The sequence below is a fragment of the Sylvia atricapilla genome, chromosome 10, assembly GCF_009819655.1.
Source record: "Sylvia atricapilla isolate bSylAtr1 chromosome 10, bSylAtr1.pri, whole genome shotgun sequence".
Classification (NCBI taxonomy): domain Eukaryota; kingdom Metazoa; phylum Chordata; class Aves; order Passeriformes; family Sylviidae; genus Sylvia; species Sylvia atricapilla.
The window spans coordinates 4,174,388-4,190,138 of record NC_089149.1 but is presented as its reverse complement, the minus strand read 5'-3'; the positions used below and the strand labels follow the sequence as shown (position 1 = coordinate 4,190,138).

The 15,751-nt window shown below is 46.4% G+C and overlaps 1 protein-coding gene across 1 annotated transcript; it reads right to left on the bottom strand.

Annotated features, from left to right (window-relative positions):
- Window positions 1-1,954: 1,954 nt before the first annotated feature.
- Window positions 1,955-12,836, bottom strand: CLDN11 (claudin 11). Its single transcript, XM_066325723.1, has 3 exons — window positions 12,431-12,836; window positions 9,562-9,726; window positions 1,955-3,120 (listed from the first exon to the last, which is right to left on the bottom strand). The coding sequence occupies exons 1-3, from the start codon at window positions 12,654-12,656 to the stop codon at window positions 2,888-2,890; spliced, it is 624 nt and encodes a 207-aa protein (XP_066181820.1). The 5' UTR covers window positions 12,657-12,836; the 3' UTR covers window positions 1,955-2,887.
- Between the last annotated feature and the right edge of the window lie 2,915 nt (window positions 12,837-15,751).

Genomic DNA, 15,751 nt, shown 5'->3' with positions numbered 1-15,751 from the left:
CAGGGACTGTCACCTCCACACTGGGGTGACCACCACGGCTCACAGCCACCACTCCACACTTGGCATCAGGAATGGTGCGGAGCAGTTTTTCCATTCAGAAGAATTATATTTGATCCTATTTGGAGGCTTTGGGTCAGCAAATGAGCATTAAAAGCTTTCACGAGCCAACAGTGCTGTGGCCAATCCAGACCAAGACAGTCCCATAGGGGAGCAAGGTGTTTGGGGGGGGGCACAAAGAAGGTGGTTTTTGATCCTTTAAAAACTAGAAAAGTTTTGTGTTCTTTGTGCTTTCTCAGAACTCTTCTCCTCTGTGGTGCCAGCACTAATACCCTGTCACACTTCTGGCCCCATCTCCTCGCAACCCATGGTTGCACATGAACATTTTCCCTGCAGCTGCTGCGGAGTTGCTTTGTTTGGTTTGGTTTTTAACTATCCTCCCTGAAATAAAACTTCTTCCTTCCTCTGAGCGGCACTCCCAGGGCCTTTAAAGGGCTGGATTTGAGGTCGGATGTTGGTGACCTGTGGCTATGGGCAGAGCACACAGAACTCCGGCACCATCCCCTGCCATGGGGACCATGGAATGGGTGAGATTGGAAGGGACAAGGTGCATCCGAAGGGTGTGGGCAGAAAAAAACCCCTGGCAAGGCTCGTTCCCAACAGGTCCTGCACCTCCCGCAGCACTAAAACCCTCCCTCGGCATCCGACAGAGGTATTCCAGCGCTTTCCCCTCTCAGTTTGCTCCAGGGCTGTTGGCAGGCGGCATTCCATGGGATTTCTGCTCCGAGGTGTCCCACGCCGCGGTCGGTGCCGGGGTTAAGAGGGTGAATCGGCGGGCACAATCCACAATCCCCGGGCAGCCTGCACAAGCTGGCACGTCTGTGCCCCGCTCATCCCGGGACACCCGCCCATCAATGGCAGCACTGACAGCGTCCTCCGGCTGGACAAGAACCGCCTGTGCCCTGCCCGTGATGTCATGGGCACAAATGTCCTGCCACCGCCCGCCGCCCGCCCTGGGGACATTGCACAGCGCTGCACAGCTCACACAACAGAGCCGCCTTCAAGGCTGCTCGCTGCGAAAGGCAGATGCTGGGGCTGCTGCCCGTCCCTGGGCCAGGCAGGCGAAGGATCCTTGTGGAGCACAGCCAGCCTCCCTCTGGCTCTTTTTAGATGCTCCAGCTTCCCGCGTGGAGGAGGGGAGAGGTGGGAGCTACAGCATCCTTGCCCGCTGCTGCGTCACTCAGTTTGGTTTCTCCAGCTGAAGCAGACCAAGGACAGTCCAGAATGCACGAGGCTTGACTGACAGCCCTTGTTTTCTCATTATTCATCACCCCAAAAAACTTGGTTGCTCAGAACCTTCTCCTCCTCCTCTCGCCTCTCCACTGGCTCTCTCCTCTTGCCCATGTCTCAGCAGCAGCTATTCCCCTTTTCCTTCTCTTGGCTTACATAAATTGTTTGAACTGAGTTAACATCTCTGGGAACAGATGGGATTTTGTACCAGTGTAATTAAATTGCTGCAGCCTCTGGTATGGACAGAGTTAGATCTTGACCTTACACAGTTTTAATCAGAGCAACGACCCCAGATCAGATCCTTACTTCAGTTGAGACCACTTCCAGCAACACCAGGTCTCAACTTCACAGTGCTCAGGGTCATCTCCACCACTTCAGGGGCTTTCTAATTCTCCCCAGTATAAAGGAACACACAACTGGGTACCACTGGTACAAGCTGCTACTGAGAGTATTGAAAGAACCAAAGGATGAACATAATGGACACTCCCATGCAGGAAGATTACTCATATTTTAAATATCTTTCATTTAATGCCACAGCAGAGCAGAATTTTTCATCCTGAACTGCTATTAAAAAAAAAAAAATCTTCAAAATCGTTGGCAAAACCCTGTCGTGGAAAAACTGGCTATGGAAACACACAGGAAGGAAGTAAAGAAAGGAAGTCAGGGGTTGCAGGTACTCTGTTATTTATTGTACGGTATTCCACTGAAAGTACAAAGGCATCATCAGTACTCACCAGAATTGTATTGTAACAGGTACATTAAACTGCATGTTAAAATATGCTGCTCTAACGAGGCAAGACAGAACACAAACTTAGAGGAAGAAAGAAAGGCGTTTAAAAAATGTAAAAATACATTTTTTTAGTAACTGAACTTTAAAAAATAAAAAAAAAAAAAAAAAAAAAAAAAGAAACTAAACCAGAGGGCAGGGATTAGAGCCCCCAAAGTCATTTATAACTATTTAAAAAGGCACTGTTATCTACCATATCATTAGGACCTTTGGGTTCGGTTTCCTTCATACTGATGACTGTGGGGGTGGGGGAAACACTGTTACTAAAATGGTCAGACCTCATACAAAAGTATTTACAGAGAAAGGCAGAAAATTCCCCTCCTCTTGTTCCAAAAGAGAAACATTTGCCCGGTGGGAGAGGACAGCCTTTCTCCCTATCCTCCCTCCCCATTTGTGCCAGAGCCGTGACCTTGAGTGGGGGAAATCAAACAGTGAGGATGGGGGAGAAGCTGTCAGAGTCCTCCTAACAGTGGGAAAGTGTCTCTCTCATTTCTGTTCTATTGCTTTAAACTCTCCCTATAATCAGGGGAGCTAGAAGATAAACTAAAATCCCTAAAATCCCACACCACGACCCCAAAGAAGACGGGGGCAGGTGGCAGGGACAAAACGGTGAGGACCAAGAGGTAGGGCTGGCCGGAGCTGTCTTTCTAGAGAAAGAGGGGAAGGGAGGGAAGAGACGGGGAGAACAACGCTTCAAACTACCAGACATTTGTGCCGCTTTTCTAAACCTCCCCCTGGGAGCCCGACAGCCGAAGCAAACCCAGGGCCACATGAACCCACCAGCCAAAGCATCCTGCGGTGGCCGTGAGGCGTCTACACGTGGGCACTCTTGGCGTGGGTGGGCGAGCTGGAGCCCGAGCCGTAGTAGAAGCGGTTCTCACCGAAGGTCTGCGCGTCCCCCGAGCAGCAGACGATGACACAGCCGCCGAAGAGGCAGAGGGCAGAGCCGATCCAGCCCGTGTACAGCGAGTAGCCGAAGCTCATGATGGTGGTCTCGCGGTGGGCGCACACCGGGAACCAGATGGTGGCCACGACGCCGCACATGGCTGGGGACCAGAGGGGGAAAACAGCGTTAGGGTTCTGAATGTTGGGACCCCGGGCGCTGGGAATTTCAGGATTTCTGTGCTGACAGGCACCGACCCCCAAGCAAACACTGCATTTGACCTGAGGCGTTGGAGAAGGCTTCCAAAATTGAGTGATAGAACTGGGATTGTGGGTGTGGAGTTTGAACAGAAGCATAGAATGCTTAGAGTTTAAGGTTTTAGAATATAGTAATATATATAAAGCAAGATGAAGGTTATAGGGCGTAGGCTAGTCCTTGTTTTTTACCTTCTTCTTCATGGGTATGGGTGGTACCTTGTAATTGGATAGAAAAATCCACATTCCGGGCCATGAGTGGTTGGTTATTGGGTTAAAAGTAAAAATAATTTAGGTGTCATTTCATAATTGGACAACACATCCTTAAAAGAACCTTGTAGAGAGATAGAGACAGAACCATTTACTACTTTGTTAGGCAGAACTCACAGCTTGGGAGACTGCACCATAGATAAGAATTAATAAACATCTGAGTCTGAACACAAAACATGGTCTCTTGAGCATTTAATCCCGACTCTGACAGGAAAATAAAATAAAAGTGTAACTCAAACTGGAGGGAGTGACACCAGAATGTTACTCCACCACAGGACACACGCATCTGGGGACAGAGACGAAACCTATCCCTCCTCCCTTCCAGTCCCGTGGTGGGAGCCAGAAGCAGTGGCATCAGGGCTGGGTATGAGAGATCTCCAAGCAGGAGGCAACATGGGAGCCCCAGGAGTGAGAGATGGAGAGAGAACAGCCATCCCTCTCAAGCACCAACAAGAAGGAAAAACAACTGCTGCCTGACACATCATGATATATTTATTGGAAGGGAAACAGATTTGTTCCCTGGAAAGGTCTTTAAGAGGGAAAAATGAGAGTCATCCCTGAAACTGATTTTCTGGAGAGCTGCAGAATTAGGAATAGATTAGATATTAAGCAAGGCCATGAAAACCATATGGATCAGTGAGGGAATAAAATCTGTGGACCAGTGTGAAGTGGTTTAAATCCCTATTTCCACACCACTCAGGTGCTGTGTCCTCAGCCCATGTCACTCCTCATCATTGCAGTGGCTCTACTCAGTGGTCACATAAACGTCACCAAAATATCCCAGCACTCCAACACAGAGTAGGGTTTATGAAATATGAGTAGAAAATGAGCAGGGACAAAATAAGCAGCAGTTAGACATTGCTGAGGTTTTTTCATGGAAAAGGAAATATCTTGGATCTCTGGAAAACATATTCTGCTTCCCTGTGGAAAATTTCTATCAAGTGATGGGGACAAATCCAGCAAGGCTCTCCAGACATTTACCGAATTGGATAAAAATGGGACCCGAAGAGTCTGCAGAAGCAAAAACAGGATCCTACCTAGGGACTACAGCTGGTCAAAAAACTACTCCAGGCTTCACATTTCACTTGATATTCCATAGGGGTTTTTTCCACAAAAAGCCAGGAGGCAGCTGCAGTGGTGCTGTGAGGTGACACGTGAGGGAGACAGTCCCCACAGAGTCCCCACATCCACCGAGGGCAACGGGAGTTGATGGTGTTAATCACCTCCCAGGAGCAGGTCCTAAAACAATACTCCTTGATGGCCTGTACATCTGAGAAGAATTAATCTGTCAATATTTACTTGCCTCTGGGACAAGCTGTGCAGGACTCCATCCTTGTGGCTATCAGAGAATCAGAGCAAAACAATAACAGGACCGTGGCAGCGTTACAGATTTCCACCGACCGTGTTAAAAGGTATCTGGAGGCAGTGTCAGAAAGTTAAGGTTGCAAGAGGGAAAAAGAAAGGGGTGAGATTAAAAATAAAATTGTTTAGTTAAAGCAGAGAACAAACCGTAGCTCCTGGCCGGTACAGCAAAAAAACCCATCCCCAAAGCTGCAGTTATTGTGAGAGAAAATATTTTCTTATGGAAAAGAGAAGAACATTTGAAGGATGCTTATAAAGCCAGAAATAATTTTGGGCCTCCTCAAAGGAAGGGCCCCGCAGCTTTGGAAGGAATTTTGGAGAAGGCAGGGAGGGGAGAAGAGCATTTCTCCTGCGTGTGGAGTGGTCCTGCAAACAGCTCATGAACCTCCAACCCTTTCAAACAAAAATGTATCAGTTGGGAATCCACAAAGCATTCTAATGGGCCCCAGGAACAAAGCTGCTTTGTTGTCCGAAAAAACACAATCATCTTTTCTTTCTCTGTCAGCAGTAAATATATATATATTTTTGTCTATAGACTATAAGAGCCTTATCTCTCCAGACCCTCCCCCACAAGACAGGACTGAAGAAAACACTTGCAGTGGGGTGAGAAGAGCTCTCAGGGATGCCCACACAATGGCATCTCTTGTGCATGTGGCTCCACTACATGTAAAACCACCTTATTTTAATGCTGACAATACCAGAAAGCTGTGAAACACAAGCCAAGCACTTTGCATGGGTTCACTTGACCTCTCTGTCCTCGGAGGCCACCAGCTGCCATCAGTAACCAGTGACCCTGTTGCTGAGCAAGAGGAATGCCCTGGAACAGGACTGGGTGTCATCCCTCTGCATAGATTAGGTTGTAAGTCCTTCGAGGAGATGGGAAAAGGACAGTCAGCAATTGCAATATCTCTCTGTGGGCTCAAATTTTGTTCAGGTTGTACCACAGGGAAAGGCTGAAAAAAAAAAAAAGGTGATTTGACAAGAAACCCAAAGGGTTGGAAAAGGAGTTTTCAGGCAAGTTTCAGGTTCTAAAATGGCTGCCTACATGGAAAAGAAGTGTAGATAGAAGTTGTTATCCCTTCTCTTGTCCGAATGTTGAGACACCCTTTGCATCTCTCTAAACAAGAGATTTGCAGAGAGTAGAGCTGCTGTAGCCAATATAGTCTAGCAGAAAAATGAAAGAAGTTCTGCAAAGAGAAGGAATATTTCCTATCAGAGCAACCAATTTAGTTGGGAAAAGAGGCCTGTTTTGTGGCACACATGTGGAAATCCTGCCTTCTTTTTGCTGCTGGAGTAGGCAGTCTTGTAAAAGCCACTGCCTCTACCTAAAACATTCTCTCAGCACTGCCTGGCATGAATGCCCTTGCTCCATTAGATTGGTGTGAATCTACAGGGACACATCCCAGCTCCCAGTGTTTCAAAGCCTTTTTTAACTGTGGATTTGCAGTAGCTCAGTCTGCTGAACTGAAACCCTTAATACTCAACATTAGAGATGTGCTGGAGTCAGAAGGACACGCACAGAGACAAAAAGCACAGAAGGTGCTTGGGGAGCTGGGGGAGAGGGAACAGGATTGTTCTAACTCAAGGGACAGTGAGTCCCTGCCAAATTCCTTAACAGTAAGTTAAAGGCTTTCTGCAGAAGAAAGAATACTTCTCTTTCACATCTAAATTTAACTATTCCGAATTGCTGACTCAAAGTCACACGGCTTTCTCTTTCAAAGCATTTAGTTGAAAAAAATAGATACCTTTTTTCTTTCTGTGTTCAAGGCAATCTTTTTATCTTGCTAGCTACGGTTTTACACGTAAACCTCATGCAGTCTTCAGAAAAACTCATTAACATCATTTACTTAGTACACAATGGCTTATTTTGTAATAGCAATTCCCACTGACATATATTTCATCTATTTTCCAGTGTTCGAGTCCTTCTCCTCCATTGGGAAAATGCCCCCTTGGTTACCAGCAAGGGGTCCTCCAAATTAGTATCAACAACACGGGCTGGGCCAGGGTTTTTCCATCAACACCAACGTGTGAAATGTTTTCATACCAGCTCAGAGCAAACCTCTGCTGACGGTTGTTTTCGGCCATAAATCAATTCTCTCGTCAGATAGGATCAAGGAAAGCCATAAACACATCAGCAGCAGAATAGCAGGGCGTGCACACAGGTTGCACTCCAGCAGCCTGTGATTATCAGTAGACAGAAAAATCAATGGAATATCTGAGCCCATTGTTTTCCTGGCAATTTTTCAGCTTTTTATATATACATATAATTTTTTTTTTTTTGGCTTCATGCTGTGTTTCAATCCCTGTTTTCCCTTATGACAAATTTCAGTGACAAACTGCCATGCCTTCCCTGAGCAGCAAGTGAAGTTTGCCATGGGGCCAGTTCCCCTGTTTCCATCCCCACTCCCCACTTTTGCTGCATTAGGGAGTGTTTGGGGGACCATTTTCTTTTAACCAGAGCTCTGGGTGTTGCTCTCCCGTAAGAGGAAAAGTCTGGAGCCTGTGAGGTTGTGGAAACCATGAGTGAGAGTTCAGTGGCTGCAGGGTGAATAAAAACAGTACAGGGCATGTTACTTCTAGAATATAATGGATTTTAACTCAGTATTGTATCTTTCAGGGCCTGATCCATGTTTGTTAAATGCTCTTGAAGGGGGGACACCTCATCTTGCAACTAACAGATCATTAATCAGCTTAAATAATGTCAAAATCCTAAACTCTGTACATTATTCTTCTTCCCAAGGGACTGTCTTGCAGATGAGCCTGGAAAAAAATGGGCTTTGTAAATGCAAATGTAAATTTTTTAAAAAAAAAAAAAAAAAAAGCAACCTAGGAGCAAAAGAAGCTTATTTATTCTTCATTTGTGACATGACAGAAAGACCATTATTGCAATTGGGACTATAGCATTGTGACCAGGCTGCTGATCCCAGCCCAGATCATTCAGAGCATCGGTGACACCAGTAAATCATTCACCTGTAGGTGCTTCAGAGTTACAGGGGTGAAAATCAATTACATCTGATCCAAATCTCACCCAAAGAGCATTTGTCTGCCAATGTCTCTGTGATACAAATGTAAGAGATGTGATCTCTCACATTTCCTTTCTCACAGGATCTGCCTCATTGGAAAACCGTGTTCTGAGGCAGAGAGGAACCCAGTTTACAGAGCATCACAACTCTCCATCATCCCCTCACATCTGTTCTCCTCCCTGGTGTCTCACTGCAGCACGACTGGGATGGGATGGTGGCACCCCAGACACCCAGCCCTGGTGGGACACTGCAGCATAAAGGATTTCACTTGTTCTAATACAGTGATACCCAGCCCTGTCACTGCAATTCATCATACATGAGCTGGTCCTCTCATCCTCTTTGGGATTTTTAGGGACAGTCCTCCTGCCTCCACATCTGCAGCCAGGCAAGCAGGGCTGACCTGCAGCATAGTTCTCCTTGACTGGAACCAAAATCTTGTGGCTTTTGTGGCAAAGTGCTGCTCTGCTGGGCCTTCCCATCCTGGGCCAGGCAAATCCATCAGAGCAGACTCCTCCAACACTAAAATTTCATTCACCTGCAGAAAAGCTCCACTTTTCATTTCACTTCCCCAAGCCCAAATACGTGACTAAAGGTTCCAGGACAGGGATGAAGATCACATTCCAACATGGCTATTCATGATTGGGTTATCCTAGACAGGCCCTATAAAGCTGATGTTAGGACTCCCAGCTGTGCTCTCAAACTCCACGGGCACCAGTAGGGCCCCTTGGACTCAACCCCTCAGATTTGGGATGTATGGACTTGTGCTAACCACAAGGTGACAGAGGAGGGATGCCTTGCATGCAAGGAGCATCCAGAGGACACCCCTTTTGAGTGTGCAGCTATATTCAGCACCCACTTATAAAAAAGAAGAAGAAGAAGAAAGAAGACGGGCATGATGTCAGTGCTGGCTGCCAGCGAGCAGCAGAGCCACACAAAGAGGCCACTTTGCCTCTCCCCTCCTCCTCTGCTGCAGACGGGTGAAAACAAGGCCCCGCAGGCTGTTGCTGAGATGACGAGGCCTCAAGAACACGCAGGTGTTGCATGGGGGACAATGAGCTCCACAGTCTGGGCTGCTCAAAACAATTCCTCCAGAAGCACCAAGGACGGGAAGAAATTCCCAAGGGAGCTGGGATGCCGAGGGGAGGCTGGCCAGAGGGGGTTGGGAGGCACAGAGGGACGGTGTGCCAGTCCTCTTCCCGTGCCAGTGCCATCTCTCTTCCCGTGTCTGGGCCACCTCCATGCTCCTTCCCCTGTGGCTGCCACATCCAGTCAGGGCTTCCCTTCCCACATGCCTCAGCTTGCTTTCCCTGGATGTCCAGGGAAAATCTGGGGGCTCTATGCATTTCCCATAAGTAGCTTGGAAGTTTAGACCCTTGCCCAAAAATCCCTTTTGTGGTGAACCAGCACAATCCACGCCTAGAGGCGCTGCCTGTGTGAGACGGCCTTCCAGGAGAAGCCTGAGGATCCCACAAGGCAAAGACAGAGGGATTCACAGCCCTTCCTCCAACCCTGCTTCACTCCCTGCCTCCTGTCCTTGTCCTCCCACTCCTGTCCATGCCTTTTGTCCACCCACAGGCCGCAGCAGCGCTGGGGAGCTCCGGGGCCGGCCCAGCCTGCACAAACCCTTCCAGGAGGACACGCTCATGCGGGAGCAGGGGCTGGGCTCCAGCCCTTCACAGGGGGCAGGCGCCTTACCCAGGAGGATGATGAGGATGCCTCCCAGCTGGGAACGCCGGTACTTGGCTGCCCCAGGCTCGTGGCCCATCCGGATGCAGGGCAGCACCGTTATCAGCAGGAAGATGGCGGGAAGGCCCAGCACGGAGGCGGCGATCATCAGCGCCCGACAGGCCTGGACATACCCTGTGGGCAAAGGGAGAGGGTTTTATTCCTTGGCACAAGAACAGGAGACTCAGGACAAAAGCTGCTGTTTGATCAGAACCCAAAAATTACAGGGAAAACGGGTTGATCCCTGGGTAAACATTAAATCTTCAGCATAAGGCAGTGAGGCCCAGCGCAGTGAACGCGGGATGTGTTCACAGTTTTCCGGCAAACAAACAAACAGCACTGCCCGGAAAACACAAGCTCTGCCCAGAGAGACACGGAGAAATCATGGAGCTGCAATATACAGGAAGGGAAAGTAGGAGAAGTTTTCTCCGGGAAGGAGTTTCCCTATATCTTTTCATAGCGAGAGTTTGATGAAAGAATTTAAAATCTTCTAACTCGAATAACAGTAATTTAAAGCCTCAAAGACACTCCCATGGTTCTGAGTAGTTGAAGACCCACTACTGACACAGCAGGTCCATGGGATGCTGCGCCGAGACAATGAGCATTGTTACCCCAGAGGAGGAGGATGAGGAGAAGGATGAGGAGGAAGATGAGGAGGAGGAGGAGGAGGGATGCTCATCACCCACAGCCACATCTCAGCACTGCTCACCAGGAGCTCAGCCTGCCTCTGGGGTCACAGAGGGATCCATGGCTTGAGCTGAGTACTGGCACAGCCCTTCCTTAGGGAAGACCCTGCAGAGCTGTTTGAGCTGCCATGACCAAAGGTCACATTATTCCTCTGGGTCCCTATGGACAATCACAGGATCCCCTGGCACTTCTTCAGCTCCCATTCCTCTCCTACCTGTCCCTGTGGACAAGGAAAAACAGGTACCAGAGGCTGTTGGGGCACTGGGCAGGACATTTCTGCCACTCTAGGAGGATCTATGTATCATAATATATGATTTTAAAAATATTAATGTACAATATTTATATCTAAATTTTATAATATATATATATATATTATATGTAGTGTATATATACTATACAAAAATTACATGTAAGTAAATAATACCAGGTCATTACTAGCACGCAAAAGGAAAAGGACAAATGTCAGATTTGCCCCAGTGCCTGGTGACCTGCCCCAGTTTTCAGGACAGTCCCCGCACAGTGAGTGTGCTGGCTCTCTGTCCCCTCTTAAAAGCTATCAGATGCAGATATGGAAATTCAAGATGCTTCAACCAACACCAGCAAAGAGAGGCCTCAAGCACATCCCACTGACACACAGGTACAACACCAAGAATTTTACTGTTTCTGGAAATGCAGGCACTGTGTGTATTGAATATTTCCTTTTTTCAAGAGGAAACTTTAAAAAAAAAATATTACCTGAGGAGTTCAGGTCATAAGAGGAGACCCTAAACAAAGGAGATGGCTGTACCCAGTGGGGATTCTGTGCAATCAATCCAAAGTAAATGAGAATACAAACAACTCATTTTAAAGACTTGACTCAATGAAAGGCTCTAAATATATTTCAGCTATTGGTCACACCAAGGTAAATTTCCCTCGTATGCCAAGCTGTGGGTATCAAACAGGCTACAAGCAGAAACATCTCGATTTGTGATTTGCTTCAGCTTCTGGAGGGGAGCTTTGCTCTCTGCTACTGCAAGACCTGTTCACTTCTTTATTAAGTTGCATTCACTGATGTTTCTTTGGGGCAAAACCTTCCTCTCTCTTCTCTGCTGGATCAGATTTAACAACAGTAGCAGTAAGGAGAGCAAACTTACTAAAATAAAAGTAAGCACACACAGAGAAAGGGAGAATGAGAGACTCAACATTGCTACGCACTGTGTGACACAGATGGAGCTTTGTAACAGATGGAGAGAAATTCAGGAATTATCTTTTTAACCTCTTGTAAAATTATTTTCACAACGATTTAAACTAGTAAATAAGGAAATATGAAAGAAAACAACAAGGAATGGTCATTTCTGCCCAGTCACATTTGAGAGAGGCACATTTGACAGGGTAGAGGAGTTGCAATCTAAAACACAGCAGAATTAAGTGCTACGGAGTGAACAGTGATTGAAACTGGCAAGCTCACAAACTAAACTCACAGGGACCAGACCTCACAAGATTTTGGCAGGTTTAATTCACTCAAAAGATGTATTAATGCTGATTTAACACCTTGCTTAATTTTTGCTTTGCAGTGAACTGTGAAAGTTACTATATCATTAAAAAATATCAAGTTAAACATAGTTACATCTGTTTGCTGTGTAAAAAGTTCTGTCTTGCCCCAGAATCTGTGGGAAGCACAAGACCATCAAGACTAATGATGATCTTCTGAAAGATTAAAAGCCATAGCAGCATTAATAATAGATGCTGGAAGATTCATTATGCTCCAAGTCACTTTAAGGAATCAAACCTTAACATTTGTAATAGTTCACCATCCCCTTGAAATGCTCTATTACACCTCAGTGTGCTCTGTATGTTTTGCAGTGCAATCCAGAGACAAGATGTGAAAGGAGCAGTGAGGTTTTACTAAGAGCAATGATTAAACATTAACCGGATTTTAGTAGCCACAGAAAACACGAGACCTGGGTACGATTAAAACCAGGTGTAAATCAATAAGAATCATGTTAAGAGCTATCATTCACCTGCTTTAGTGCACTTAATGGGAGCATCTCCAGGGCTGATGAAGCTGAAGGAGCTTCACCATCACCTCCTGCAGCAGCAGCAGCCCCTGCACTGCTCTGGGCAAGGCTCAGCCCTCCCTCGGGATGGGAAGGGGAGGATGGGACACGCTCACCTGGCAGTATGAGGATGTCCACGAGGGGCTTGCAGTGATAGAGCCCCGTTGCCATGACACAGTCTGCCCACAGCCCCTTGGATCCCAGCTCATCCATTTTCCTGCAGGTGGTGATGGTGTAGCCGCAGGTCACCACCCAGTCGTTGGTGGCCGTGGCCACAACCACGCCGATCCAGCCGACGAAACTGCAGACAAATCCAGCCAGATGCAGGCAGGTGGCCACCATCTCTGTCCTTTGGCGAGGAGAGCTGGACAGGACAGTGCCCGCGGGGGTCAGCGGAGCCGCCCGGCGAGGTCCCGGCTGCTGGAGCACGAGGGATGGGGTTTGGCAGGACCAAGTCCCTGATCGGGCTGTGCTGCAAACCCTGGGCTGCCTCTGCCCAGCTCCTTTCCCTGGGAGGGGTCAGAGCTGCCTCCAGCCCCACAGCGCAGGGGAGGAGCGAGCGGGGGAGCCCCAACTTCTGCCGGAGCAGAAAGGAAAGGAGGAGAGGCAGCATCACACCCGACCGCGCCTGGAAAACAAACCGGGGGGGTTATTCAAATGCAAACAGCCCGACTGTTCGAAATTTAGCGTAGAGGGAGAAAAATGAAGGCGGTGATTGAGAGCTGAACTTTAGTGGTCACTTTAGTTACCTTTCTTATGGAAAGTCGCTTTAGTGAACTTTAGTTATCTTATGGAAAGATAAAGGGAGAAATGTGGTGGGCAGAGTTACTCAAGAGGAGGAATTAATCGCCTCACCAAAGCCATCAGCACAGCTGCAGTATAGGGACAAAATCAGTCTTGGGTCTTTCCTGATGTTTCCAGTAACTGTAAAAATATAAAAGACCCATCACTGCTTTCTCTGCCGTACCTGGGCTTTCAGAAGTATTAACCAACACTCACTGAGTCCTAAATACGTGTTTAACAGCACCACAGTCCTACTTTTGAATCCTCAAATTAAAATGAGCTGCTTTTAACTCAGACTTTTATTCCGAGTAAATTTACTACATGAATTTTTGCCATTTGACGAAACAGGAGCAGCCCAGTTCAAATTGCCAGAGGTGGAGAAACTTCGCATCTTCCCGTTCTGCATCAGGAGCAACAGGCTGGCAGGACATTTTCCTGACTTCGCTCTGTGTTTTCACGGCACATACGTGTGTTCTCGAGTGCCAGCACATTCCTGAGGATATTCCGTGGCTGTGTCCTCCTCCAGTGCTGCTGGTTTTGCGAAGGGAGGGTTCGGGACGAGGCGGATGCCGTAAGCCTGCAGAGACCACTAGCGGAGAGCTGTCTGCGGTGCACGGGCAGGGAAAAGGGACGAGAAGGTGACACAACAATGAGTTTCATTCACTCCTAGAGCTGCCAGTGAGACAGAAGCACTGGAAACGCCGCTCCGAGTTTAAAGTGCTAGGAATTGAATATATTCTGCTCCTCATCTAAGGTTTTTTTGGGTGTTGTTTTTTTTTTTTTTTTGCCATTCTTTAACAAAACACAAACAAGAGCATCCGAAGCTTCATTTGTCACCTGGTCCTTAAATCCAAAATTGAAGGACATGAGGTCACAGTTTTCTGTCAAAGCTTCCTCTGAACACTGGAACACTACCAATATACTCGAAAATTCTTTTTCAAGGGAAGCTTTTATAATAAATGTAAATTTAACAGTTGTTTTCATATTTGTTTTGTATTGTTGGTAACTCCGTGTGTTTTTTCTATACCTGGTTTATTCTGGTTTTATTTTATACCTGGTATTTCTGTGAAGTCAAGCTGCCAGCTGGCCTTCCATGAAAATTCCTGATTCCACCTTCCTGCATAGCTTATCCTTCTACTGCACCCACCTCAGGTGGAGTGTGCTGTTACTGAGCCAAACACCAATTCGTGTTCTCTAGGGTTCAAATTCTAGGTGGAATTAATCTTCCCCTAAAAAAATATTCCTGCTCATTTATTATTCAGGAGATAAACTTGTCATCTCTTGGGTGAAAGTGGTGTTGTTTCATTTCTTGGACTGAGCAATTGCCTTGGACAGATCATGTGTTACCTCCTGAATTCAAAAGGAGATGACAGATTTCATCCCAAAACTAGTTCTGGAATCATTTGGCACAGGGATAGTGCAGACACATCTTAAAGCACAATGCAAGTATTTTTAAAATGCTGCAAGTTATTCATTGCCATTTACATCCTTCTGTAATTCGGTCTCCTACATTTTTAGTTTCCTTAACCACAGAAGTTTCCCAACTCCACATTTGCCTTCACAAATGTATTTATCAAGGAGTGTGCAGGAGCAAGGAGTAAATTTGGCACTTTGGTAACCAGCATTATTCAACAGAACTCGAGCTGGTGCCCACAGGACACAGCGTGAATTATTTCATTAATGTCAATAGAGACAGGAGGCATTTACCATTTTGTCAGTGTTACAAATCACATCACCCACAGTTAAGTGAATATCAGTTCATACGAGGCAAGTGGACAATGATTTACAAGATCAATAAAATAAGGAACAAGAACAACTTGCCTGCTATATGCCAAATAAACTGATACCCTTTGGGCAATAGTCTTCAAAGATGCTTTTTTAAAAAGCAAGTGCTACACAGGCATTTATTCCAGCAAGTGTGAGCTCCTCAAAAATCAGTCTTTTTACCCTTCACTCCCAGAGTCTTTCCTTGATCCGCATTGTTCTCTCTGACAAAAGACAGGCGTTATAATTAGTCATAGCCACCCAAGCTATCAACACCCCAGGGCTTTCTCATCCAAATGATTCACCTCAACCTTTTCTTTATATTTTCAGCCTCATTGTTTCTTCCCTGTTTGGAAATACAGCAGTATAAAAAAAGCAAGATGGGATGCAGAAATAAACAAGTTTAAGTGGTACAGTCATTTCTTAATTTTGTTCTATACCAAAGGCTGAGCTCATCACTGTAATTTTCATCTTTATCATGGTTCTTTCTCTCTTAATCTGTAAAATACATGCAGGCCCATGGTAGCATTAAGGGTTTGCAATTATCTGAAACATGATCAGGATTTTCTATATGGGAGAGCAGTTCCTTAATACAAAGTATTTTTGCACTGATTTGAGGGGAAGAAAAACATACCCAAATGTGTGTGAATGTGCTTTCTTACCCATCAAGAAAAACTTTCCCGTATGAATAAAATCCCCCAGAAAATCTCCAAAATATTATTTGTAGCAGAAGTTATACTTTACTACAATACAGGGGGGATTTAAGCAGCCAACAAAACAGTTAATTGTTGCAAGTTGTGGAAATTCAATGTAAATGAAAGACTTGTGGAAAAACATGCAGCTCAGAGAAACTGCTCCCTCTTTTCTCCTCCATTGCTCCTTCCCTCTCC